This window comes from Geotrypetes seraphini, chromosome 1 (assembly GCF_902459505.1).
Source record: "Geotrypetes seraphini chromosome 1, aGeoSer1.1, whole genome shotgun sequence".
In the NCBI taxonomy this organism is placed as follows: domain Eukaryota; kingdom Metazoa; phylum Chordata; class Amphibia; order Gymnophiona; family Dermophiidae; genus Geotrypetes; species Geotrypetes seraphini.
The window spans coordinates 5102515-5129250 of NC_047084.1; the positions used below are offsets into that span (position 1 = coordinate 5102515).

General features: G+C 45.5%; 1 protein-coding gene across 2 annotated transcripts in view; it reads left to right on the plus strand.

Moving 5' to 3' along the window:
• MCTP1 (multiple C2 and transmembrane domain containing 1) overlaps nt 1-26736 on the plus strand; it is an 817302-nt gene that overhangs the window by 419161 nt on the left and 371405 nt on the right. For both annotated transcript variants that reach the window (XM_033917588.1, XM_033917682.1), the window contains exon 10: nt 16129-16231. In XM_033917588.1, coding sequence (XP_033773479.1) covers nt 16129-16231 — 103 coding nt within the window. The remainder of the gene's footprint in view (nt 1-16128; nt 16232-26736) is intronic.

Sequence of the window (26736 nt, forward strand, 5' to 3'; positions counted from 1 at the left end):
CTCAAAAAATTTTTTTTAAAAAATTTTATTTACTTGTTTTCTTTTACACATAACTCACATGGAAGATAATCAGTAATCAGGGGCCCTTGTTAGATAATTAAAATGAAGTCCACCAGGGTTGTTTCCTACAACAAAGGACCTGATAAAGACACACAGTAGTAATACTCCATATATCACATATTCTTCCATGGTGTGTGTATAAATGTACATAAAAGTTCCAATCAAGTGAAGAGAATCAAAAAGAAAAAACAATCACTGAAAACAAATATATTTCTTCAAACCCCACATTATCATCTTTGTATTCAAGCTGTATATATAAAATTGAAAACAACAACAAAATATATATATATTTATATATAAATTATATATAATGGAGATGTGAAGACTGGTTGCCCGACAGAGTACTCCATTTTGTTTTCTTCATCAGGGGCAATTGCAGGCTCACAACCTCCTTCCATGGCATTAACCTTAAACCATCTCTGTCAACCAGCTCAAGTTTTTGAAAGCCAGGATATCCGGTAAGGCAACGTTCCCATAACATGATGACGTCATATCAACCTTTAATATGCATGTCCAAAATTACATCACACCAGCTGTCAACCATTCCACATTGTTATTCATACCATATGGCTGATAAGATCATAAAGTATATATCCAAAATTGCTCTCTTACTAGTGATAAAAAGCTGCTGTATCACCGTCAAATGTAGGGGATATCTGTTCCAGGATGCACCACTTCAATTGAGAAAATTGATGACAATGTTCCATGTGATGATTAACCATAAAGAGAGCTTTGTTTTTTTAAACAGCTCCTAGGTTCAGTTAATCGGGTGTGCACAAACTTGTACAAAAACATACCCAGAACCATATTATACCATAACACCAGTAACTCCCAGGACTCAAGGGGCAACAACCTTATCTGTGAAAAGGCAGTACTGAAAATATTAACTACCTAGTGAGAAAGAGCAAATGCACCCGTCATGCATGTCAAGAAAAGCATAATACTTGAACTCATAGCAGATTCAAAGAATAGCGTCCAAAATAATAAAAAGGGATGGAATTCCTATCATATGATGAAAGACTAAAGACGTTAGAACTCTTCAGCTTGGAAAAGAGATGTCTAAGGGGAGATATGATTGAGGTGTGCAAAATCTTGAGTGGTGTAGAATGGGTAAAAGTGAATCAATATTTTGCTTTTTCAAAAATTACAGACTAGGGGACACTCAAAGTTACATGGAAATACCTTTAAAACAAATAAGAGAAAATATTGTTTCACTCAATAAATAGTTAAGCTCTAGAACTCATTGCAGAGGATATGGTTATAGTGGATAGCATATCTGAGTTTAAAAACGGTTTGGACAAGGTCCTGGAGGAAATGTCCATAGTCTACTATTGAGATAGACATGGGAGAAGCTATTGCTTGCACTGGGATAGGTAGCATGGATTCTTGCTACTATTTAGGATTCTGTCAGGTACTTGTGACCTGAATTAGCCACAGTTGGAAACAGGATAGTGGGCTAGATGGACCATTGACCTGATCCAGTATGGCTATTCTTATTCTCAGTGGTTCCCAGTGGTATAATATGTTAAAAGAAGAGATGGAACTGTGACATGTCCATGTACTTCACACAAAGATATGTTTTTGGACCTTTTTTTATTTTAATAGATACGCTGTTGAAAAATCATCTCCAATTTGTAAATGACCCCTTCTGCCACCCAACTCCAGGTGCCTGCAGTAATTCTGTTCCTCTATAATTAAGAGTCTTGAGTCCTGTGATGGCAAATTACTCTTTTTATTCTTGGCCCCAGTGTTTTGGAAGTTAATTGGCAACTGTTTGTTGAAGGAACACAAAATATAATTGTTAGAATTTGTGCTGCACTTCTAGTGGACGTCATAAGCCAGGTCCTCTACTTAAGTTAAGGATACCTGCTTCTGGGACTGTTGTGGGTACTCATTTCTCCATGATTACTCACTTTCCATAGGGACCTTCATCTTTACCTCCGCCCCTTGTTTTCCAGTGTCTCATTGACCAGGTACCCCTTACCTCCTTCCTATTGCTTCTTTAGGCAGTCCTCAAAATAGGGATGGAGCCTGGCCCCCTCCTTCTCAGGGAACTCCTCCCAGAGATTCCCTGCTTTCTTTTTTCTTCCCAACTTTATTCAGCACAATTTACCCCTGGCTGTGGCTAGCCTGGCTGGCCCGGAACTTTCTCTCCAACGTCAGAATTGACGTCGGGAAGAAGGCTTCTGGGCCGGCACCTAGACCTTCTTTTTCTGGGTGGCAAGCAGCAGCGGCGGCGGACCGGGGGGGGGGGTTGAATCAGCGCTGGAGATAGGGAAGGAGGAAGGCTGGCTTTGGCGCAGCAGGGAGGGAAGGGAAGCAATCGCCTGTCCCGTTGTCTCTGCGCACAGCTTCAGGATGCTGTCCCTGAAAACGGGACCTTTCGGCATCCCGAAGCTGTGTGTGGGGACAATCGGACAGGAGTTCTAAAAATGGGACTGTCCCGTTCAAAAAGGGACATATGATCACCTTACCTATGGCCCATTATGGCCTTAATACACAATATAATGGGTCACAAACACCCCAGCACATAAGTAAACTGAAAAAGCAGTGATAAAGAAGTACATAAATTTGTCCTGTGATGAGACTAGGAAGTATAAACTTACAGTATAGCCTATTGTGATTCTTCTAGGGAAATGCTCTCTGTTCTTACCATCATTTTTTTACAGTCCTGTTTGCTTGAAATATTTGGAGACACTTGCTATTACTCAAATAATTAACAGTGACCCCTACAAGACTTCTTTAAAGCATTATTCCCTTGGCAAGTAACTAACTGCCTTTGGTTTGAAAACCGGGATGTTGTTTAAAATAGACCATGCATGTAATGAACCTGGTACCATGGGAATGGTACATCTCTAGATCGAAATAACACAGCATAACATAGCATGTATCAAATGGCTAATAGTTCTCTGAATCTTAAGGGGTCTGTTTGCAAAAGCATTTTTGCCCTCGGCAAAGAAAGGAAGAGATTGTTCTGTAAAACCAAGGCGCATGTAGTTCGACAATGGCAAGCTGACTGCTTGTGAATATTCTGAACATACAACGGGGCTTCTTCAAGGAAAAGTGATATTAGCATCCCTTGCCCAAGCACAATAAAAATAATTTTTAACAAAATACAAGCTAGTAAATTTCAGACCTAACCCAATTTACCCTATGTTCTGTAAATTTGGCAATATCCCTCTTTCTTAATGGCATTTTCAAGAAAGCCACAGTGAATGAGTTTAGGCTGAGCACATGTGAAATATATAAAATGTTATGTCATTGTTAAATTAATACAACAGATTTCTATAAACTTTTAGGAGGCTATCAATCCTCCCTGCAGCAGCAAAGAAGTTTTTTTCTCCCTTTTGGACTGTGAAATTTTCCTTCTGTTGCCACATATTCATTGAGTAAGATTGTAATACTGTATTAGCTCTGTGCGAATAAAGAGCAATTGAAGCTCTCTTTGAATGAGCAGCTAAAAAGCACAAATTACTTTTTCATGAAACCCTCAATTCTTTCTTTTTCTACAAAAAGCCCGTCGCCTTGTTCAGCTGAATACCTCTACAGTAGGTCACTTCAGTTAAGCCCCCTAATAAACTGTTGCTAGTCGAGGGTAGTTTTTTTCTTGCCTCTCAATAGCCCAGTGTTGGACAGTGCACTTCAAATCATTAAGGTTAATACAAATTTGAAAAAGAGAGATTAACTCTGGTGGTTAGGGCCTCAATTTACAACTCCCACACATACACATGCTTTGAGCAAAGCACAAGGGTAGATTGAAATTTCAGTCGAGCTGTGGGCGGGCTTTCATGGCCTCTGAAAGCAGGTATTACCATTTGGGAGGCTAGATAGCATCAAACTGCTGAAGTGGTGGGTGGTTTAGAGGCTTTGGAAATGGACTGTATGGTGGAGGCTGGTCCAAGATTTCTACAGTCCGCCATGAGAAAGCACATTGCTATGGTGTGTGTTGGGGGAGCAAGGCATTTAAATGAATTCTTGTTAATATAAGAGCAGAAGACACCTGACATGTTAAATATTAACAAATAATGAGCTATAGAACCTATTTTCCAAAATATGTTAACAAATTTTTCTAAACAAGCCCTTTTATGTTATGCAGTAATCTATGATTTTTAATAACTGAGCCCTTGTGAGCAAAATCACAGCTATCCAAGATATGTGGACTTATATGAAAAGTAAAACATCCTTTTGGTTGGTGCCATACAGATATATCTACTGGTGAATTTTGCTATATTAACTCTGCTTTTTTACAAGAAACACATATTTTTTTCTTAATTGTTTAAAATATTGAAGCAACCAAACAGGGCAGAAAAAGACATGTCGTTTTATCGGCTTTTATGAGAGTCTTATTAGCTTAAGAACTAGCAGTTAGCAGCTCAGCTTCATTAGCAGAGCTAAATTTAAGCTCTGCTTGACAGCCTGCCTAGAAAACAGTCTGTTTGGCTGTCTGTGGGCTTTAATTAAGATGTGTTCAGTTCTAACCCCCTTTCTCCCCCACCTGCTGTGTCACAGAGCGACGATCAGACACTTTCAGATGGTCCAGCCCATGGCTTTGACCTTCTCTGCGGTCCAGCATTCCCTGGGGAACCCTTCAGCTCATGAGGTCTGATTTCACACTTCCAGGATGCCTCGGCTCTCTTAACAATGACAGGGAGACAAAGCCCTTTAGAGCTGGCCGCATGGGGACTTGTTTAAATTGGAAACTAGAGAGGAGTCGGGGAACAAGGTTATGGGCTAGAGAATAGTGCTTTTAATAAAGAGCTCACAGCTCTGGTTCAGCTCGAAAGGGGTCTACTTCTGTACAATTAATTGAGCCATTTATCTGGAGCATCTCGGGCCTCTGGTTTCTCACAGAATATCTGATAAATATCAGCTAACTAACGAATGCGATATGCATGAAATGCATTTTTAACACTTTGGTTACTGAGTTTCAGATCTTCATTGTAAGTAAATATACAGGCGTTCCTTTTGTCCTCATTTTTACTATTCGTCTATAGAGTTTCCAAGACTACTAGCTCATCCGTCCTAAAACATATACAACATCTATATCTGTATTACAGAAATGTAGATGTAGATATAGGATTTTGATAGTCATATTCAGTACTGTAAATAGACTCAGAGTGAGGATCAATCCATGGAGAAATAATGTAGTTATTGATTGAATGCCATTTTTGGAGGGGAGAAAGGAGAGGTACACATTTATATTTCCTGTATTATAAAACCCTGGGGGGAGAAGGGAAAGAAAGATACCTTTTTTATTTCACTTTTTGAGATTTTAGATTTCAGACAATTACTGTATGTTCTTATGGAAAAGGGGCAGTTTTGCTAGAGAAATCATGTATTTTCAACAGTGCATTTATTTTTTTTTTTTAAAAAAAGGTCCAAAAACATATCTTTGTGTGAAGTACATGGACATGTCACAGTTCCATCTCTTCTTTTAACATATTATACCACTGGGAACCACTGAGAATAAGAATAGCCATCTGGATCAGGTCAATGGTCCATCTTACCCAATATCCTGTTTCCACGTATTTGTCATTAACCCCCCTCCCCCCTCTCTTATATGAAGCTGTGTTAAGGGTTTTTTATCACAGGCCGTGGCGATAAAAGCGCTGAAACTCATAGCATTTCTGTGAGCGTCAGAGCTTTTACCGCTGCAGCCGGCGATAGAAAACCCTAACCCCCCCTAAGGGGGGGGAGTAAATAATTTAGTGAGAGTAACACAGCAACATGTTTCATGATTTTATTTGCAAAGGAGTAGATTCATGAAAGAACAACTCAATTTAGGTGCCAGGGTGAGGTACGCTAAGCGTAAATTCTATGGCCAGGATTCACTAAACCTCCAAACCGTGTGCGAACCATTTCTGTTTGCATGACGGCCGACCAATTCAGTAAAGGCCTGCAAGCAAATGGGGATGATCGTTAACATGCCCCCCTACCCATGGCCAGAGTGATCCCCGTTCATGCGCACACCCTGACAGTAGTGACAGGAGAAGCAGCCTCCTGTCACTGCTGTCAGGGCTCAGCCCAGCCCAGATCTCTCTTGCCTGCTCCCGGACTCTCCTGTTCTCTGCCGCCGTTCCCTGCAGTGCAAGCCGGTGGTTTTAAAAGGGGGTATGTTAATGAGCAGGGAAGAGAGATAGGGCACTAGCCCAACAAACCGGCCCTGCCTGACACCAACCCCCCCCCTCCCCCCTCCCCCACAGGCCCCAATCTCCCCTGCGTGCTCTGCCCAGATCTCTCTTGCCTGTTCCTGGACTCTCCAAAACAATGGCCAATCAGGGACTTCCCTAGACTCCTCCCTAAGGAAGTCCCTGATTGGCTGAGGTGCCCCAGGCCCCTCCAAAAGGAGGAGCCTGAGGCACCTCAGCCAGTCAGGGCCTTAGGCCTCTCCCCATGCATCAGATGATGCGCCGGGGCGGGGCCTAAGGCCGCTATTGGGCGGCGGCGGCCTGGGGAGCAGGAGCAGGAAGACTTTACTCCTGCTCCCGAAGATAGGAGCAGGAGGGTCCAGGCACCCCTCCTGCTCCCGAAGATGGCCATCCTTGTCGGAAGGAGCAGGAGGGACCGGGCACTCCTCCTGCTCCCAACTTTTTAAAAGGTACTGGGGTGGGTGGGCCCGACCAGGGGTGAGCCGGAGGGTGGGAGGCTTAGGAGCAGGAGGGACTGAGAACCCCTCCTGCTCCCAACTTTTTGGTGTCGGGGGGCCATCCTGGGAGGGCCATGCCATGAGGGGGTTAGGGCCGTGCCGTGCCAGTAGGGCGAGTGCCATGCCGGTCAGGGGGGGGGGGGGCGGCCATGCTTGGGGGGGCGCATTTTTCTGAGGGGGTACATTTTTTTGACAGGCCTGCCTGTCTTTTTTATTCATTTTTTTTAATGGGGCAGATATTTTGCTTAACACACGCAAAATATCTGTGCCAGGGAAAAAATGAATAAAAAAGACAGGCAGGCCTGTCAAAATACCTGCAGACCTGACAGTAACTCAGTTACCGACAGGTCTGCAGCAGTCGGGGTTTGCCAATAGTAAAACCCGACTCAAAATAGCCAAGCAATTGTTAGTGAATTAATCGCTTGGCTATTTTGCATGGGGTTTTACTAATTTGCATGGGACGATCGGGATCGCTACAGACGTTAGTGAATAGTGCAGGAGGGAAATCTGGTCGTAAAGGACTCAAACCGATCAGTACATGATCGGTTTGCTTAATGAATCTAGCCCTATAACGGCAGTTTTACACAGAACTGCCATTATAGAATGCTAAATATAGGCAGTTTTACACAGAACTGCCATTATAGAATGCTAAATATAGCCTAAGTCTGTAGTTTTATACCTAACTTTAGGTGTGTCAAAGCCTGGAGTAAGTGCTCATGAGCCTAACTCTTAGGCACGTCCCTGCCCCACCCAAGCTCCTCCCACATCCATGTCCCCTAGAAGTTGTGCACTATAGCACATGCAACTGCTAAATTGGTGCCAATTAGCACCAATTAACACAGATTAAAACTTCTGTGACCTTGCGGCAGCTTTGTGGTACTACCAACATTGGGATGGATTCACGAGCCTGCCTGATTGGCCCGATCTGGACAGGTCCGACGAATTCAGAAAAGAAAAATATGCAGATGGGGGCGATCGGAAGTACGCCCCCATCTGCCGGCACGGATTGCTATTGTGTGATCCCCGCGCATGCGCAGACCATCTGTAGATGGTCTGCACATGCCCGTCCAGTCACAACTTTTTTTAAAAAACTTTTTCCTTCACGCAGGCTGGCGCTCATGCTCTCCCCTTCCAGCCAATCTTGCCACCCAGACTCTCCTGCTCTCTGGCACCTTCTAGTCCGCGGGTTTAAAGTGGGGCTGCACTGCGGAGAAAGCAGCAGAGATCATTCTGGGCGGCGAGAGGAATTTTAAAGTTACGTCCCCAGCCCCAGGGCTTCTGCAGCCCCTGAAACAGTGAGATCGAGGCAGCAGAGGGCATGGCAGAGAACAGGGTGGCGCTGGAGAGTGGGAAAAGAAGCCGCCTTCCCTGCAGTGCAAGCCTGCGAGTTTAAAGCGGGGCTGCACTGCGGCTTGCAGCCCCGCTTTAAACCCGCAGGCTCGCACTGCAGGGAACGCAGCAGAAATCAGTCTGGGCAGCGAGAGGAATTTTAAAGTTGCATCCCCGGCCCCAGGGCTTCTGCAGCCCCTGAAACAGCGGGATTGGGGCAGCAGAGAGCAGGGCAGTGCTGGAGAGTGGGAAAACAAGGTCTGCGACTGGTCCCCAGCAGTCGCTTCTGAAGTTGATCGGCCAGCCCAGTCAGATCGTGAAATGTGTGTTGTGAATCGCATCCCTGCCTACTTTGCATGCGTTTCTCCTCATTTGCATGCAAAGATTCGAAGTGGATCGCTGGAGAGGTTATTGAATGGGGTCAGAGGGAAATTTGATCGTAAAAGGGTTGCAAACCGATTGGTACACGATCGGTTTGCCTTATGAATCTAGCCCATTGTACAAGGGCTGATTGAAATTGAGACTGGATTTTTATTCAGAATCAGTTGACTCCACAGGATCTGAACATTTTTCTTTTTCATAGTAGCGTCCTTCACATTCAATACATTTTTTTGCAGTGTTTCAAAAATGATTCAAAGACATACAGTAGACTTTTTTGTGACATCACTTTTAGCGTTGCAGCTGTGACATTTTTCACTTCATCATCTGACGAGATCTTCTTTCCATGCAGTTGTTTTTTTAGGGTTGGGAACATTTCAAGAGTTTCATTACCGCTCTTTCCAAAATTCAATCACACACCTCTGGCATTCTTTCACAGACACATCTCCCTCATCTGCCATGATGAAACGTACAAAGTTCATCCTCTTGCTGTAACCCAACAATGAGGACTATGGCAGTCCAACTGCAGGTTCAGAAATGTTGATGTATGTATGAACGTTACAAGAGCCAGCACAGCATTGCCACGTCTACTTTTTGGAATGAAAACCAGAGGCAGCTCTCATTACTTTTCAATCAACCCTCGTATCATCATCCAAAACACATATCCCAACACCCCTCACCCAATAAATATAGAGCTAGATTTACTAAGTTCACCGATCGTATCCCGACCAGTTTGCGACCCCGACCTTATTCACTAACCTGCCCAATCTGATCTGCGCCCAATCCGATCCGCACATGCAAATGAGGGGAAATGCATGCATAAGTAGGAAGGCAATGATTCACTAAATAGAAGAAGGAACACCGTTGGGCTTGCTGATCAAAAAAGAAGTGACTGCTGAGGACCAATCGCTCATGTCCTTGCCAACTGTCCTGCTCTCTGCCGCCCTGAATTCCCAGCCCTGCAGCCCTGAAACCATCAAAATAAAAAAAATCTCCCTTGTGCAAAAAGCGCTCTGCTCTCTGCAAGCCCAGTTTTAAAGTGGGGCTGCACTATGGCGTGTTCTGCTTAGTTGTTCAAGTCTGGCTGCAAAGCGTGTTCTGTTCCCTTGAAATGATTCTCGTGGGGCTAGCTAGTGCAGCCACTTCTTTTTGACCTCAAGCTTTTGCGGAGAGCAAGCGCATGTGCGGATTACATCTCCAGGCAGAGAAGTTGATCTGTGCATGCGTCTGGATCGCTTGTGCATGCGTCCATGGGATTGCTTTTGGGCGTGTGTCCGATCAGATCATTTGCATGGAGACTCTTTAGTGAATCGGTCACCTGGCAAGACTCAGTCCATAGTCCTTGAACTGACACACACTTAGGGGGTTAATACTCTCATTCCATATATGCCTTCTCAGACATTGGATTCTTCTCAACATAATCTGTTGGTCATTCACTCTCATTTACATATCCATCTATACCACACTCATAACACTTCTTTCTCAGTTGTTGCACCTATCCTTATGGAATGGTTCACATATATGGTTTGGAACTTCTTGTTTAAAAATGCAGACAAGCGTTGAAATTCATTATTTTGGCCCCTGGCCTTTTCAACCGACTGATCAAACTGTACCAAGCCTACATGTCCCAAATCCTACCTTCTAAAAGGCATAGAGTTAAAAAACAAACAAACCCAAAAGCCCTTCTCCCCCTACGCTCCATTCCTCCTTCCTTACTCCCTGGTATGTGATAACCAGTTATTTTTATGCTCTTAGAAACATAACCGGTTAAGATACCAATTCTGCCACAAAACGATTATCACCATGATAACATGCAGATACCAGTGTATATAAATATCTATATGTATATATAGATATACTAGTCTTATAGCCCGTTACATTAACGGGTTCTAGAATATATGTGTGTGTGTCTCTCTTTATTTCTTTCTCTCTCTCTCCTTAGCCGCTTTCTTTCTTTCTGTCTTTCTTTTTCCTTGGCTGTCCATCACCACCCCTTGCCTGCTCCCCCTGTCCATTCTCCCTTCCTTTTACCTCCCCTGTGTCCACCACCACCCCTTCACTGCTCTCCTTATGCAGCAGCAGCCCTTCTCCCTTTGTTTTACCTCCCCCCTGTCCATCAGCACCTCTTTCCTTCTCTCCCTGTCCAGCAGTAGGCGTCCCTTCCTTTTTCTCCCACCCTCCTCCTTATCCCTATGATACACTTACCTTGCTCTGCTCCTGATCAGAGGTTCCCGATAGTCGCCCAGTTGCACCCATTGGAAAAGTTCCTTCTGCCGCATCCCGCACCCCTCCTGACACGACTGCCGCTGTCTTTCTTTCTGTCTGTCTCTGTCCCTGGCCCCCTTTGTCTGTTTGTCTTTCTGTATATCTCCCTGCCCCTGTGTCTTTCTTCTTTTCTTTCTGTCTCCCTTCCTCCCTCTGTCTGTCTGTCCGAAGCAGCATTCCCTCCCCCTCCATTTCCCTTCCCCCACACCAGTTCCCTGTGCACCTGCCCCTGTGTCTTCTTTTCTTTCTCCCTTCCTCCCTCTGTCTGTCTGTCCAAAGCAGCATTCCCTCCCCCTCCATTTCCCTTCCCCCACACCAGTTCCCTGTGCACCTGCCCCTGTGTCTTTCTTCTTTTCTTTCTGTCTCCCTTCCTCCCTCTGTCTGTCTGTCCAAAGCAGCATTCCCTCCCCCTTCCATTTCCCTCCCCCCACAGCAGTTCCCTGTGCCTGCATTAGCGTTTCCTCTACCCCCTTTCCCTTCCCACAGTCGCGACTACAAACGCGGGCCCGAGTCCTTTGCCGCCCCCCCCCTCTTCCCTTCCCGCAGGCCCGACTACACATGGCGATTCAAGCAGCATGTACAGCAGTCTTCACATGCTGCTTCAGGTCCTTCTACTGCCCTGATTTACTCTGGCACATCCGGAGCAAATCAGGGCAGTAGAAGGGCCCGAAGCAGCGTGTGAAGACTGCTGGACATGCTGCTTAAATCGCCAGTCGGGCCCGCGGTAAGGGAAGAGGGGGGGGGGCGGCAAATGAGTCGTGTCCCGGGCAGCGGAAAGTTGCTGGGCTCCTCAGTGGGGGCGCTGAGTAGCCGCGATCCCTCTCCTCCCAGACACCCCCCCCTCCGCTGGAGGAATGGATATCAGCGGTTACAGCCGCTGGCTTCGGCGTCTTCTATCCACTGCGGCCAACCCTAGCGGAAAGAGGAAGTAGACAGAGAGGGCGGCCCGCAGTGGACAGAAGACAGCAAAGCCAGCGTTCTCTTCATTTAAAAGCGGGTGAGCCGGCGAGAAGGAGGAGGTGGTGGTTTTGGCAGTGAGTGAGGGCGGGAGGGGGGAGTCGCCGGTTGTGCTGTGCTTTCCCGATTGCAGTGGCGCTGCTGTTGGTGTCAGAGCTCGCCGTCTTCTCCGACCTTCACCGGGCCCTTTGAAAGCAGCGCTAGGTGGAGAGTAGGGAGGCTGTTGTGAGGTAATACGCGCGCATGCGCACTCGTGCGGCCACATCCCGACAGAAAAGGGATCAGAGAACACGCTTGTCGCGAGTGCGCATGCGCGGGCTAGCATTTTATTATATAGATACCCATACATAAATAGATGGATATAGATTTATGCACACACAAACATGTGCTATTTACAGTATATGTATATACAGATAAACAGATGGATAAATAAAGTGTGTGTGGAGGTGTATACTATATGCTGTGGGGCTCATTAAAAAAGAAAAAAGACGTCCAAAAGACAGTACAAACTAGCACTTGGATGTCTTACTAGTCCAAACGTTCAAGTGGGCATTTCTTTAAATTAACTTTTTAGATGTCTTTCTGGTCGTTTTGTCTCCAGTGCATCTAAATCTTAAGGGGGTGTTGTAAAGATGTGTTTTGTGTGGGATTAGGGTGGGTTTTAGTACTTGGGCGTTTTATGGTGATAAACATTTTACAAAACGTCCAGGGCACAATTTGGATATTTTGGGCTTGACCTGTTTTTACAACAAATAAGGGCCAAAAAGGAATCCAGACTGACCAAATGACTACTGAAGGATGAAAATATGCCCCCCCCCCACACACACACACACTCCCCAGTGATCACTTATCCCCTCCCATCCCCCCCCAATATTTGCATGAAACAGTACATATCTGACTTAGTGACAGCTGCAGATATTATGTCCAGTCCTATTAGAGCTACAAGCACCGAAAGGGTGGTCGATCATTGGAACGAGCTGCCTCAGCAGGTGATTGAGGCCAGCAGCGTGTTGGATTTCAAGAGGAAATAGGATATTCACGTGGGATCTATAGGGGAGTAGAAGTCAGGGAGTGGGTCATTGGTATGGGCAGACTCGATGGGCTGTGGCCCTTTTCTGCCGTCAATTTCTATGTTTCTATGTTTCTATGTTTCTACAGTGGATTGCAGAGAAGGGGACCCAGGCCCATATGCCACCCTAACTATTACACGTGTGGTGGAAAGTGTGAGCCCACCAAAAACCTACTGTATTGCTAAATAGGCGACACCTGCAGGCAAAAAGGCTATTGGGGTGGTAGACAGGTGTGTACTGTAGGTTTTAGGGGAGTTATGAAGGGCTCATCATATAATATACAGAGGTTATAGTGAGATGTGTACTTGGCATGTCTGTTTGCGAATGGCTTGTTATGGACATTTTTATAGAATTTGAATGTTTTTTATTTCGACAATGGAAAATAAATTAGATATCTAGCTGGTGGATAGGAGGGAGAACAGATCCAGGAGGTTGGGAGGGGAATTGGAAGGGGTCAACATTGTAAAACATTATGTAGGTCCCAGCCTACACACAGCCAGAGCTTGCATAGCTAACCCGGTAAACATATGACAGCTCTGAAGCTGTTGTAAATTTGTCCAATTAGCTAAACAGGTGTCAGCACTGAATATTGTCGGCATCCACCTAACTACCAGCTTCTCCCCAACTCCACCCTCTCTACTGTACTTGACCTGCCCACTTTAAAGTGGCAGGTCAGAGTAGATATTCAGTAGCTGCAAGTGATTTAAGAGGGAAGGGGGGGAGGTCTGCCCCGGGTGTCATCTTGGAGGGGGGCACCAGCACCTGTCCACCTCCCCACTCCTTCCCTGCCCCCCCCCATACTTCCACGTACATGCACACCACTTCCCTTCTCCCGTATCTCTTTAACATTTGTTGCACGAGCAGTAACCCCAACCTGCTGGGGAAGGAGCAGATGGGGTTGGGGGCAGAGAAGAGGGTGGGGGGAGAAGTGCCACAGCCCCAGGCACCTCCCGCCCTCGCTAAGCCCCTGCAAGGACTTACTCCACTTAAAACCTGTAAGGCTCATTTTCAAAGCACTTAAACACACAGAGTACCTTAGGTGCTTTGAAAATGAGCCTCATGGTTTAAATGCCAGCACTCAACCAATGGCAGTTGGGTATGTAAATTTTCCTATTCTATAATGCTGTGCCTAAGTTTTCAGAATGACCTTAACCTGCCCATGCTCCTCCCCTTCCATGCCCCATTTCAATTGTGTGCACGGCAAGTTAGGCGCACAGCATTACAGAATAGCGCAAAGGCATATGCTCGCATAAGTCCTAATTAGTGCCAATTAGCATCAATAATTGTTTGCTAACAGCTTGCTAACTAATTAGTTGGCGCACAGATCTCGGAGCTGCGGCCAAGTTTGGGCAATGTTAGTAGAATCTGGGAGTACGTGCTTATCATCCTTTAGTATAAGGTCTCGAACAGATCGGAGAAGGTTATCATGCCGCTGTACCGGGACATGGTGCGTCCTTACCTGGAGTACTGCGTACAGCACTGGTCGCCGTACATGAAGAAAGACACGGTACTACTCGACAGGGTCCAGAGAAGGGCGACTAAGATGGGTATGGGGTTGGAGGAGCTGCCGTACAGCGAAAGATTAGAGAAACTGAACCTTTTCTCCCTCGAACAGAGGAGATTGAGAGGGGACATGATCGAAACATTCAAGATAATGAAGGGAATAGACTTAGTAGATAAAGACAGGTTGTTCACCCTCTCCAAGGTAGAGAGAACGAGAGGGAACTCTCTAAAGTTAAAAGGGGATAGATTCCGTACAAACGGAAGGAAGTTCTTCTTCACCCAGAGAGTGGTGGAAAACTGGAATGCTCTCCCGGAGGCTGTCGTAGGGGAAAATACCCTCCAGGGATTCAAGACTAAGTTAGACAAGTTCCTACTGAACAAGGACATACGCTGGTAGGGCTATTCTCAGTTAGGGGGCTGGTCTTTGACCAAAAGGGCCACCGCGTAAGCGGACTGCTGGGCATGATGGACACTGGTCTGACTCAGCAGCGGCAACTCTTATGTTCTTAGTGACCTGCCTAAGATCACAAGGAGCAGCTGACAACCGATTTCCCTGGTTCCTCAGTGCTTTGAGCTCTAGGCTACTCTTCAACTCTGAAGCTTCCAGTATGGCTTGTGTATGTGCTTTATTTACCCTAAGGAACAAATTGGCACCTGAGTGGGAGAGTCTGGCATCACTGTTCTAAGTTTGCCACAAAGCTGTTCATGTCATGCAAGTTTTCTTGCCCTTCCAATGAAAAGGTTGCAACCATTTTGTAGACTGCGAAATGTAAATGCATTGCAAGTTTTATAAAGTTTTGGGGTTTATTTTTAACCAATGGGAAGGTTAAGTGCAGTTTGTTATGAATGCTAGGAACGGTCAGCCCTCAACAGGAAAATTCCAATAACATTCTCCCCCTATGCTGTCGGTAGAACAGCAACCCCCATGCAGCTTGCAAACTCCTGTCAGGTTGTTAACAGTGGGTAAGTACTTTTCTCAGGTCGTGAAGGCATGATTTACGTTTGTCATTAGGCATTAATGTGGTGATACTGCAGCGGTGATCCCCAGGGAAGCGTCTTGCCATGCAGTAGTTCATTTATAAAGTACCCAGGCAGGAATCACTAAAGACAGCACGGCATGTGACTCCTTACCCATTAAACAGATGGCAGATTTCCTGGGAGGAAAGAAGAGGTTAGAAGACTTATGAAGAGATTTTAGAAAACTACAGCAGGAACATATTAACAGGGATTCCATTGAACGATATTGTACTTATTATTTTGAGAGGAGAGTTAGTATAGTAGTATTTATTTATTTTAAAAATTTTTATATTCCGCATATCCTGCAGTTCTATGCGGATTCCAATAAAACATCCAAAATAATTAAAGACATAGTAGAGTGATGGACTCTTTGTTGTCTAAGTTTGTTTTTCTTTGTGTTGAATTCAGAATGAGTGAATTATCAGAGCTACTCTTAGCCATTGAACCACGGAACTAGGATGGAAGGTGAAAAGCACAAGGCTCTTCTAGCCTGCCTGTTTTCCTTGCTTACTTCTCGGCTAAAATGGTGTGGTAGCTTTGTAAAATTGACCTTAGTGCGTGAGGAAAACCTGTACAAGAGTGTGCTATGGCCACTTTTTAGCACAGCTTAGTAAAAGTACCCCTTAATGTGTTTAAAAAAAAAAAAAAAAAAGGGTATCGTCTTATTTTCATAATCTTTTTTTTTTTTTGTTCTGTTTTATTTTTATTCATTAGTTTTATAGCACAGATCTTAATGAATCACTGCCCTGCCCCTCCCTTTCCCTGCATGTTTGTGCTGTTGGGTATACACTTTTGCTACCTATCTCTTTGAGCTTCACTCCATGCAAATATCGCATTTTAGGTGAGATGCAGTCATCCTGCTTGGTTTGAAAGCTCTCCATTTTGTTATGTTTCTCTTTATAGGGAAAAGTGACCCTTTTTGTGTGGTCGAATTGAACAATGACAGGCTACTGACACATACAGTCTACAAGAATCTGAATCCAGAATGGAACAAAGTCTTCACATTGTAAGTTTCAACCGTTGCCAGAAAGACAGTGACAACAGCGGTCACACAGAGTGGCAGCTGCCAGAGACATGGCAAGATTGTACCTGCGAGATAAAAACAAAGCAAAATGTTAGGGAGCCTGAGATTTTCTAGTTTAAAGCTCATTTAAAAACTGTACATCATCAATCATTTAATTAGAAAAAATAAAAATAAAACCAACAAAGATGCAGCGTGAGTGATCAAAGAATTTAAAGTACAAACAATTTCAAGCAGATCTTTTTGCTAGAAGGATTACCTCTTACTGGTTCTCTGCTCTATAGTTTGTGTTCCCTGTTTCCTTACTGACTCTCCACTGTCATTAGCTAAGAAGGACAGTTCAGTGTGCTGTGTCTCTGGTTTGTGGACATTAAGGCAGTGGTAATCACTTCTGGTCTTGGAGGGCTGCATATAGGGGCCCTTTTCTATGCTACATAACCAGTTAGTGCGGGTTTTACCACACATTAAGCATTAGCACTGACCCATGATAATGAATAACATGCATTAAATTAGCCACTGGTGGCAGATACAGTGAGAGCAATTGTGCATGTAGGCACAGTGCCTATGCGGTGAGAACTGCCCTGAACAGTAAATGCAGGGCAGATGTTGGGCAAGTCCCCTGCTTTACAACACAGGGTTTGCACTTACTGCACACTTGTTATTGCTACTAATGTGCAACAAGTAAAAAAAAAAAAAAAAAGCTTACCACATTTTTGTAAAAGTGCCCTGTAGTTCAAGTCTTCAGGATATCCTTAATGAATATGCATGAGGTAGAGTCACATACAATAGAGGGAGCATGCATGCAGATCTGTGCCATGCATATTCATTAGGGTGTATCCTGAAAAGCCAAACCATTTGCAGTCCTCAAGATCTGTTAGTAAATGTCATTGCACTAAGGTCGGCGTTTGGGCCATGGCCAAACATAAGATTTATTGCATTACCATGAGAAATTTCATTTCTGTCACATCTCAAAACTTCTGATTTGTTTCTGTAAAAAGAATGTGATAAAATATGTAAGGTGGTAGGCTTGTTTATTTAGACTGTGCTTTTGGATGAAATAAGTTCCTTTATTTATGATGCGTTAACTGCTTCTAATAGTATTAACACATTACAGATGGAGAGGGAAGGTGATCGCCTGCAGGCTCTTCTGCTATTGCAAAAGAGCAACCATCAAGCTGCTCAGAAACACAATGTGGATGTGTGTTGGTTTATAATGTAAATGGAATTTCCATACTGTTCTTGATTTAAAAAAAAAAAAAAAAAAACCCAACAAAAAAACCAGCTTTTTGTTCATATCTCTTCCATTATTTTTTTTATTTGCATTAGACATTAACGAGTAACACAAAAAGAATTCTTGTAAATGGAAAACAAAGATCTCATTGCAGAAATATCAGTTTCAAAGAGAAATCTTCCAGTCCTGAAATCTGACAGTTTTACTATTCCAGGATCAGTGAAGCTGCAGCTCAAGCACTTCTGCACAAGGGTCCTAGTTATAAACTTGTATGGAAAAAACAAAGCCCTATGCATTGCTGTTTTCCTAGTGCCAGGTCACATAGTCCTTTTTACTGTGTTTGTTAAAACAGAGGGTCTTACATTCAAAAAAAGATGAGCTCCTAAATTTGTGCCCTATTTTCAGCTAAACTTAGGAGACTAAGGGCTCCTTTAGCGATTCCTGTGTGGCAAATGTGACAGAGGCCATAAGAACCGAATGGGCTTTGTTGCATTTGCATTGCATTGCAGGAATCAGTGTCATGGCTTTGTAAAGGAGCCCTAAGTTTTCAGCTGAAAATTCATCTTCAAAAGATTTACAGGGGCATTTTCGATATGACGGCCAAATCCAAATTTGGATGTTTTGTGGAACACTTACAAAAATCCAATAGTGAATATGACCATCTATCTTTTCACTTCGTAAATGGCCATTTCCCAGATATGCTTGTCCTCAGTGCATCTACCTCTTTGAACCATTTTCAAAAAAGCACATCCAAAAGAAACATGCACAAAACAAGCCATTGGAATGTAGGAGGAGCCATCATTTTTACTACACTGGTCACACAGACTTGGGGCACCTGTGACAGGGAGAGTCCTGTCATGCTGAAAGAAACCCTGCAGTACTCTAAAACTATCCCTAAGCCTACCCCTAGAAGCAGGCAGATTAGGGAAACTGCCCTGTAGAATTTATCCCCAGTGAAAGGAAACCCAAAAGTGACCCGATTAAACTTACCTAGTTCTAGTGTAGGGAATGCTAAAGGCAAAGAACTACAGGTACCAGCATGCACCAGGCAGAGAATAGCAAAATCCACAAAGGGATTAGCTTCTGCAATCAGCTCTGCTGGGGGCAGGGTTAGTGAGCAGGGAAGCTATCCAGGCTCATTAGCAAAGCACCAGAGAACCACAGGTGTTTTGAGAGGCAATCATCCCCTTGCTAGAGAAAAGGATGTGGTCTCTAGGCCAAGGAGGCAGCCACAAACTTACAGCATTGGTGAGAGGCAGACCTATGCAAGCACGGATTCAGAAGGCAGAGACCAGCACTTCCCAAAGCAAGCAGTTAGAAAACCTCAAAACTAAAGCCTCTAATCATGTTTCTGAAGGTACTAAATATGATGAGGAAATGTCAGAAGAAATGTTGATAGATGATATTGCAATGGATTCTGAGGAATTAGGCATGTTTGAAGGCATGGTTACAGAGTAAAGTTTGAGGGAAGCAAAAGCTGGGTCTGATAATGTGGTGTTGCCTCATAAAACAAAGTACCAGAACAATTAAGAATTACTGCTTCTAATTTAACTAAAAGTAACAGAAGAGATAAGAATTCCATGCTCAGGATGAGAAGGATAATAACACCCTGAGAATTGCTCCAGAGGCAAGCTGTTTGAAATTGCATTTTTTTCCCCTTGAACTGTAGAGTGAATAAGCAGAGTGTGCTAACAGGCTGTTAGCCACCAATGAGAGTTTTTTTGGTTGTGTGTTTTGGAATTGCACTACAATATAAAACCAGAAAACAAAGACATCTTAAAATTCACACTAAACACCTATACTGGACCTCTTTTATTTTGATGCAAACACCCCTCTATTCTCCATGCCTCATTCAACTGCTCGGCTGAGGCTTGGATGACCCAGGTCAGGGCTCTGGCTACTCCAGCCCAGGTCTTACCTGGTCACACACATTAGAGGGGCACTGCAGTGAACTTCACATCAAATGGGCCAAGTACACATTTCACCATAACCCCCTTATAGTGTATGGTGAGTCCTCCAAAACCCACCCCAAACCTACTAAACCCAACTGTACACCACACCAATAGCCCTTATGTCTATATGCATCACTTATATGTAGGTACAGTGGGATTTGGGTAGGTTTTGGAAGGCTCACATATTCCACCATAAGTATAGCAGTTAGAGTGGGATATGGGCCTGAGTCCCCATCTCTTTTGTTGACTACACTGCCCACTAGGCTACCCCAGGAACCTGCTTTTCTGCTCTACTAGGACTGGCCATAACATCTGAAGTTATCATAGAGGCAGGTATGTACTGTTTCTTTAGCAACTCTCCAGACCAGCATAGGTTAATCTTACAAGAGGGTTATATCTCATCATGACCAACAGGTGGAGACTGAGACAAAACTTTGGAATAGTACATATCAGGTGTCTCCCCTCTAATTACCTCAGTCTTCTCTGTCTCCAGCAGGTGTTGGTGAGCTGTTGGAGCTGTTGGTGAGCTGTTGGAATTTGTTTAGGGCTCTTAGTCCCCTTTTTGGTGCTGGATTGAGCTTGGGTGGACCTTGTTTGCTGGTTCATCTGACCTAAGGGGTGTCAAACATGTCGGGTCGCATACTATGTCCCTCTCCCCCTTTCCTCCACCTACCCCACATTTATTTTTAGAGGTGCCTCAACAGTAAGCCTTACCCCCTGGTTGGTAAGGTATACTGTTTGGAGAACCAAGTGGAGTCTGTTCTGTGAGGTAGTCCCGGTCTGAAGGGTTGCTTTCCCTTTAATCTGAATGTAAATTACTGTATTTATAACTAACTGGCACTTTTCTTTTAGATAGGTCGCGTATGGAGCAATGAGCACTTCTATGGGGAAGAAGTGCTCAGTTTGCTACAGATTCGAGGCACTCATAGCCGGCCTGTGTAGACACTGTGCAGGCAGGAACGCTGGAGGAGCCTCGTCGGCAGCGGGTGCCAATGGCCAGGGCTTCCCGCCGAAAGTGCCTCGCGAACCGGCAGCTGACTGCATGGAGGCCCAGTCTTTCCTAGCCGCCCACAGAAGGATTTCCTCAGCCACTGATGGGATTTCCGCAGCTGCCGTAGTGGCTGGAGATTCCCTCACAGCTGCTTCTTTTAACAGCTGATGCTGGCTTGCCTGCTTTAGCAGCTGGGACAGTTTAGGCTTCCCAGTCGCTACAGGACCTGGAGGGGTTATTTTTGGCTGGAACTGCACCATTTTTGCCTAGCAAGCCCTCTATTTGCTCTGCCACCTCAGGAAAAACAGGGGCAGGTTTCTGCTGAGACCCCTGCTCGGGCAGGGGGGGTCCCATGGGGCCACCAGGGATTTTTTCCCTGATTTATTTTTTGCTTTGTGCAGAGCTTATTTTCAGGTGACCGGGGGGTTTTACGATTAGCCCGGGGGTCTCGGTGGGGTTGTTCCCTCTGCACCCTCTGCGGCTTTGCCCCCTCTACTCCTTTTATGTCCCCTTTTAACCCTTCCTCATCCAAGCTCCCGCGTGTTGCCTGGGACGAAGACTTGTGGTCTGAGGAGCGTGTGGATTTGGATGAGGATCTGGATCCTTGGGAAGACCTCCAGGATCCTCTCGAGGGGACGGCTGCTGGTAACAGGACCTCGGCTTATCTGGCTACCAGCGAGGAGGCATCCGTAGTGTGTCTTTTTCAGCGGGATAAGCTCCCAGATTTGATTCAACAGCTCTCCTTGGTATTACGCTTTGAGGAGACGCCACCTGAGATCCTGTGTGTGGGGGACCCTCTTCGGGGGATCCGCCCTGTGTCCCGCTCTTTTCCAGTGTATCAGGATATTTGGGATATTGTCCTGGCACAGTGGAATACGCCGGTGGCCATTTCGGGTTTCATGCTCCATGGCTCATTTGTATCCCATCTCAGAGGGGGACAGGGCTACTTTGAATTTGCCAGTGGTGGATGCGATGGTCTCCGCTATTGCAATACGGCATACTTTGCCCTTAGAGGGCAGTTCTGCCTTACGTGATTCTGAGGAGCGTAAGTTGGAGACTCTCCTTAAACAGAATTTTGATGTCTCTGTCTTGGGGGTCCAGGCGGCTATTTGTGGGGGGCTTGTGGCTCAGGCCATGTTTCTGTGGGCTGAACGTGTTCTTGACCGTGAATCTAATGATTGGTCCTTGGTGGATCAAGAGGTGGCGAAGATTGAGATGGCGGCCTCCTTCCTCTCGGACGCCCTCTATGACTTGGTGCGGACCTCCGCCAAGTCTATGGCTTTTGCGGTGGCTGCGCGTCATACCTTATGGCTGTGCGCTTGGTTGGCGGATGCGGCATCCAAGACAAAACTCACAAAATTTCCCTTTCGGGGGTCTTTTTTGTTTGGAGAGGATTTGGATAAGTTGGACTCTAAGGTGCCCTGCCTGCTTGATGACCGTGCCCGCCTGGTACTGCTAGGGGGTGTCTGCAGGATTTCTGCAGATTCTGCCCTGGATGTGGGGCTGCTACCTTCCTGACTTCTGGGTTTTCTCGGGGGCGTTTCTTTCAGCGCATGCAGTCTTTCAGGGATCCCGTCAGGGGGGATGGGTTCCCCCCTCCCCCCCCCCCCCGCCAGTTACCTTACAGCCCGTCCTGCCCAATGACTCCTTGCCGGCATCCCCTCTGGTTCCGGTTGTTGCCCGGCTGCATGAGTTTTCTCACAATTGGACAGAGATCACGTCTGATCAGTGGGTCCTGGAGGTTATGCCTGCTCCCTGCCAAATCATTTTCTAGCTTCTCCTTGTTGGGCAGAGTGGAAGGAGCAGGCTTTTCTCCAGACCCTTCAAAGATTGCTAGATCTCAGAGCTGTGGTTCCAGTGCCCCCTCAGGAGTGTTGCACCAGCAGGTTCTCAATTTACTTTGTGGTGCTCAAGAAAGAGCAGACTTTTCAGCCCATGTTAGATTTAAAGGGGGTCAACAGGGCTCTCAGAGTTCCGGCTTATTGCATGGAGACACTGCAATCTGTGATTCTGGAGGTTCAGCCAGTGGAATATCTAACCTCTCTCGACCTGACGGAGGCCTACTTGCATGTTTCAATCTGGGCCTCCCATCAGCGCTTCCTTCATTTTGCAATCTTAGGTCAGCACTATCAGTTCTGTGCATTTCCATTTGGTCTGGCCAAGGCTCCATGGACGTTAACCAAGGTTATGGTGTTTGTTGCGGAAGCCTTGAGGATACAGGACAGTCTGGTGCATCCCTACCTGGATGACTGGTTTATTCACTCAAAGTCGTTCCAGGAGAGTACCCAGGTCACGGATCAGGTGGTGGAGTTCCTGCAGTTGCTGGAATGGGTTGTCAACCTTGCCAAGAGCCGGTTGGCCCCCTCGCAGCACCTGGAGTATCTTGGGGTTGTGTTCAACACCTCCTTGGGGAAGGTCTTCCTACCAGAGGCTTGGGTTAGCAAATTGCAATCTCAGATTTGCCTGCTTAAGGCATCCTGGTATTCTGGTGCAGGATTTCCTCCAAGTCATGGGGTTGGTGGCGGCTTCCCTCAACATGGTGAGGTGGGCTCGGGCCCATATGCATCCTCTTTAGTATGCTCTGCTTCAGAGGTGGTCACCCCAGAGGCATAGTCTGGATTACCTTGTTCCTCTGCAGGGCTTGGGTCGCTGCAGTCTTCATTGGTGGCTCCAGACCTCCCATCTTGTTCAAGGGGCGAGTCTGGCTCAGCCACAATGGATGGTGCTTCTCACAGATGCCAATCTCCTCAGTTGAGGAGCTCAGTGTCTAGGTCATTCAACTCAAGGCACCTGGTCCAAGGAGGAGGATTCCTAGCCCATCAGTGTTCTGGAGACAAGAACCATCTGTCTGGCGCTGTTACCCTTCGTGACGGGCAAGTTGGTCAGGGTTCTGCCAGACAATGCCACGGCGGTGGCCTATGTCAATCATCAGGGGGGCACCAAAAGCACTCAAGTGGCACAGGAGGCGGCTCTGCTCATGGTCTGGGCAGAGTCGCATCTTCAGGGCAGGGCTACCTTGAATTCGCCAGTGGTGGATGCAGTGGTCTCTGCTGTTGCAAAACGGCATACTGTGCCCATAGAGGGCTGTTCTGCCTTACGTGATTCTGAGGAGCGTAAGTTGGAGACTCTCCTTAAACAGAATTTTGATGTCTCTGCCGTGGGGGTCCAGGTGGCTATTTGTGTGTGTGTGGGGGGGGGGGGGGGTAGTTCGTGGCTAAGGCCGTGGGTTGAGCATGTTCTTGACCGTGAGTCTAATGATTGGTCCTTAGTGGATCAAGAGGTGGTGAAGATTGAGATGGCGACCTCTTTCCTCTCGGACACCCTCTATGACTTGGTGTAAACCTCCGCCAAGTCTATGGCATTTGGGGTGGCTGCGTGGCATACCTTATGGCTGCGTGCTTGGTTGGCATCCAAGACTAAACTCACAAAATTTCCCTTTCGGGGGTCTTTTTTGTTTGGAGAGGATTTGGATAAGTTGGTTCAGACTCTGACGGACTCTTAAGGTGCCTAGCCTGCCTGAGGACCGTGCTCGCCAAGCGGTTAGAGGTGGCACTGTTAGGGGGCATCTGCAGGATTTCCGCAGATTCCGCCCACTGTGTCCTCCACAGCTACAGCATCAGAGACCGTGCTAAAGACTGCCTCTTTGGCCTGTGGGACCTTTCCTCCTCTGCATCCCGTCACACTGATGCAACTTGTTATGGGCAGGATGTGGCAGAGGAAAGATCCTACCAACTGGAAAAGCAGCTTTTAACTCTGTCTCTGACACTGTAGCTATGGAGGACCTGGCAGGCGGGTGAATAGCTGAGAATGGAGGGTGGGGGGTTAGATGTCAAACCTGGGGGACGGGTGCCACATGCAGGGAAGACACTGCACCTGGGGGAGGAACATGATGGGGGGGGGGACCCATCTCAGGGCTTCATGCTCAGGGCACACTGAGTCCCAGATATTCCACTGTCCCTGCCCATAAGAGCTCTAGATAGAAACCTGATGCACTCTAGATAGGAACCTGATACAATAGGAGATAATTTGGCAAAGATAAGTTTGTGCAAGAAGTGGGATTTGAGCATGACTTTTAATCTGTTGCTCCGGCCACTGAGCCATTTGTCCCTCAGAAAAAAAAACAATCCTGCAGGACACCACCCAAACAATCTTAAAATAATGAGGAGTTGATATTTAGCCTGCAATGAAAAGTGGCTTGTAAGCCTCTCACAGCCCCAGGCTGAGTTAATCCCAGACATTCAATACTACAGCATGTCCATCCTCATACCTGAATTAGTGTGGCAAATCAGAAGCTGACAGCACACCAACCAATATTAAGACCAGTGCACAGTTAGGTTGTCCTAACATTATCCGTCAAGCTTTCAGCTGCCCTAATTTTATCCACTCACTTCTAACTGGTTAAATGCTGGCTCTACCCATGCTCTTCCCCTGGACTGTCCCAACCTAGCCAGTTACCCCCTAATTCTATATATGGTGCTCAAAATTGCATACACAGTTTAATTGCATAACAAGCCAATTAGCACTGATAATTTGGTGCTAATAATCAATTACTGGTGCTAATTGGCAAGAATTAGAATTTAGACATGTATCTTTATAGTTGCTATTTTATAAAGATGCACATGTAAATTTTTCCACTTGGATCCAAAAGGGGGCATTTGCACACAATGTTACAGAATAACACCGATTTGCTCCTAATTTAGGAATGAGGATTTACACCAGATTTCACTTGATGTGAAAACTTACACTCAAAATTGGGTATAGATCCAGGTGCCAAATGCTATTCTATAAAAGGCGCCCAAGTCAGAGTGCAGTTTATAGAATAGTGCTTAGCATTCATTTTTTTTCGGCACTGATTTTTCAAAGTCATTTACAGAATCCAGTCCTTAATGCTTTGGCGCTCAGAGACACTAATCAATTAATTGCCACTGAATATCTAGGAATGCCCAGCTCAGCAGGTTTTAACCAGGTAGGAGCATCTCTGCTGGTTAAACCCTTTTGAATATCAACCCCTAAGACCATAAATAAGAAATCATTTTGGGGGGAGATGGAATCTATGTTGCCAGTGAATTATGAACTGGAAGTGTATCCCAGGTCATGGTCTTTGTTTACCTTGCTGCTTGGAGCTTCTGGAAGTTCAGGCTCAGCAACTTCAGGGAGCAACTCTATAAGTGGTTCTACAATTTAGGTTCCTGGATGCTGAATTTGCATTAAAAGAAATTTGTAAACCGCATAATACCAGCTAGTATTCAAAGTGGTTAACAAAAGAAAGATAACGACTATCGGGAATTTCATCAAATCCATATCTAACTACTTATGACACAAATTTCGTAAATAAATATGTTTTTAACAATGTACGAAGAGGAAAACTAGATTTTTGTTTTAAAGAGATAGGAAGGGAATTCCATATAGATGCTACCTGATAAAATAAACTATTATTGTGAATTTTGTATAATCTTATAGATATGATAGAAGGAAAACTTAATAAAAATGTCTATCTTCCCATTCCCTGCACCATTGAAAATATCCAGCACTCAACCAGCAGCCAATGCAGCTGTATAAGAAAAGGTGTATGCTGAGTGCTAATTCTATAATGGAATCTGGGTGCCAAGTTTCCAATTTTATTTTTAGAATAGTATTTTAGAATACTAGTGTAAGTCACAATCAGTACACTTACATTTAGCCATTTCCACTTACAGAATGTCAGTAGCACCTAAATGTGGCACACTACCGCATAATTTACAATCCCCCCTTTTTATCAAACTACTCTGCTTGGCAGTGCAAGCTAAATGCCAAGCCACCCATTCTAATCCTATGGGCGGCTCAGCATGTAGTTTGCGCTGCTTGACAGTGCAGCTTGCTAAAAAGTAGGAGGGAGGTATTCTGTTATGTATGAAAATGATGGTCCCACTCTTGCTCCCCTCCCCCCCCCCAGCGAATGCCCCTCCCCCTTGCATTTACACACTAAGCAAGTTGCATATGTCACAGAATTTTTGGCTTCCAAGAATTTTTGTTTATTGCTTAGGAAATGACACACAATTTCTACACACAATGCTGCTTTTTGCAACACAACTTCCAGTCTTTTACAGTTTTACAGAACTATCGATTGTAAAATAAAAGGTCCACAAAAGAACCAGAACCAAGTGCCTGAAACCTATTTGTGGGGTGAGAGGGTAGGTTTACATACTGTGCGCCTCTGACTGAATGTGGTAACATGATGCACAAATTTGGATGAAGTGGCTTTCAAAATCAAGCTGACTACATCCTGAAATATCTTTTCATAATGGGAGCAAAAATGAAATGGATAGCTTCCAGCAGT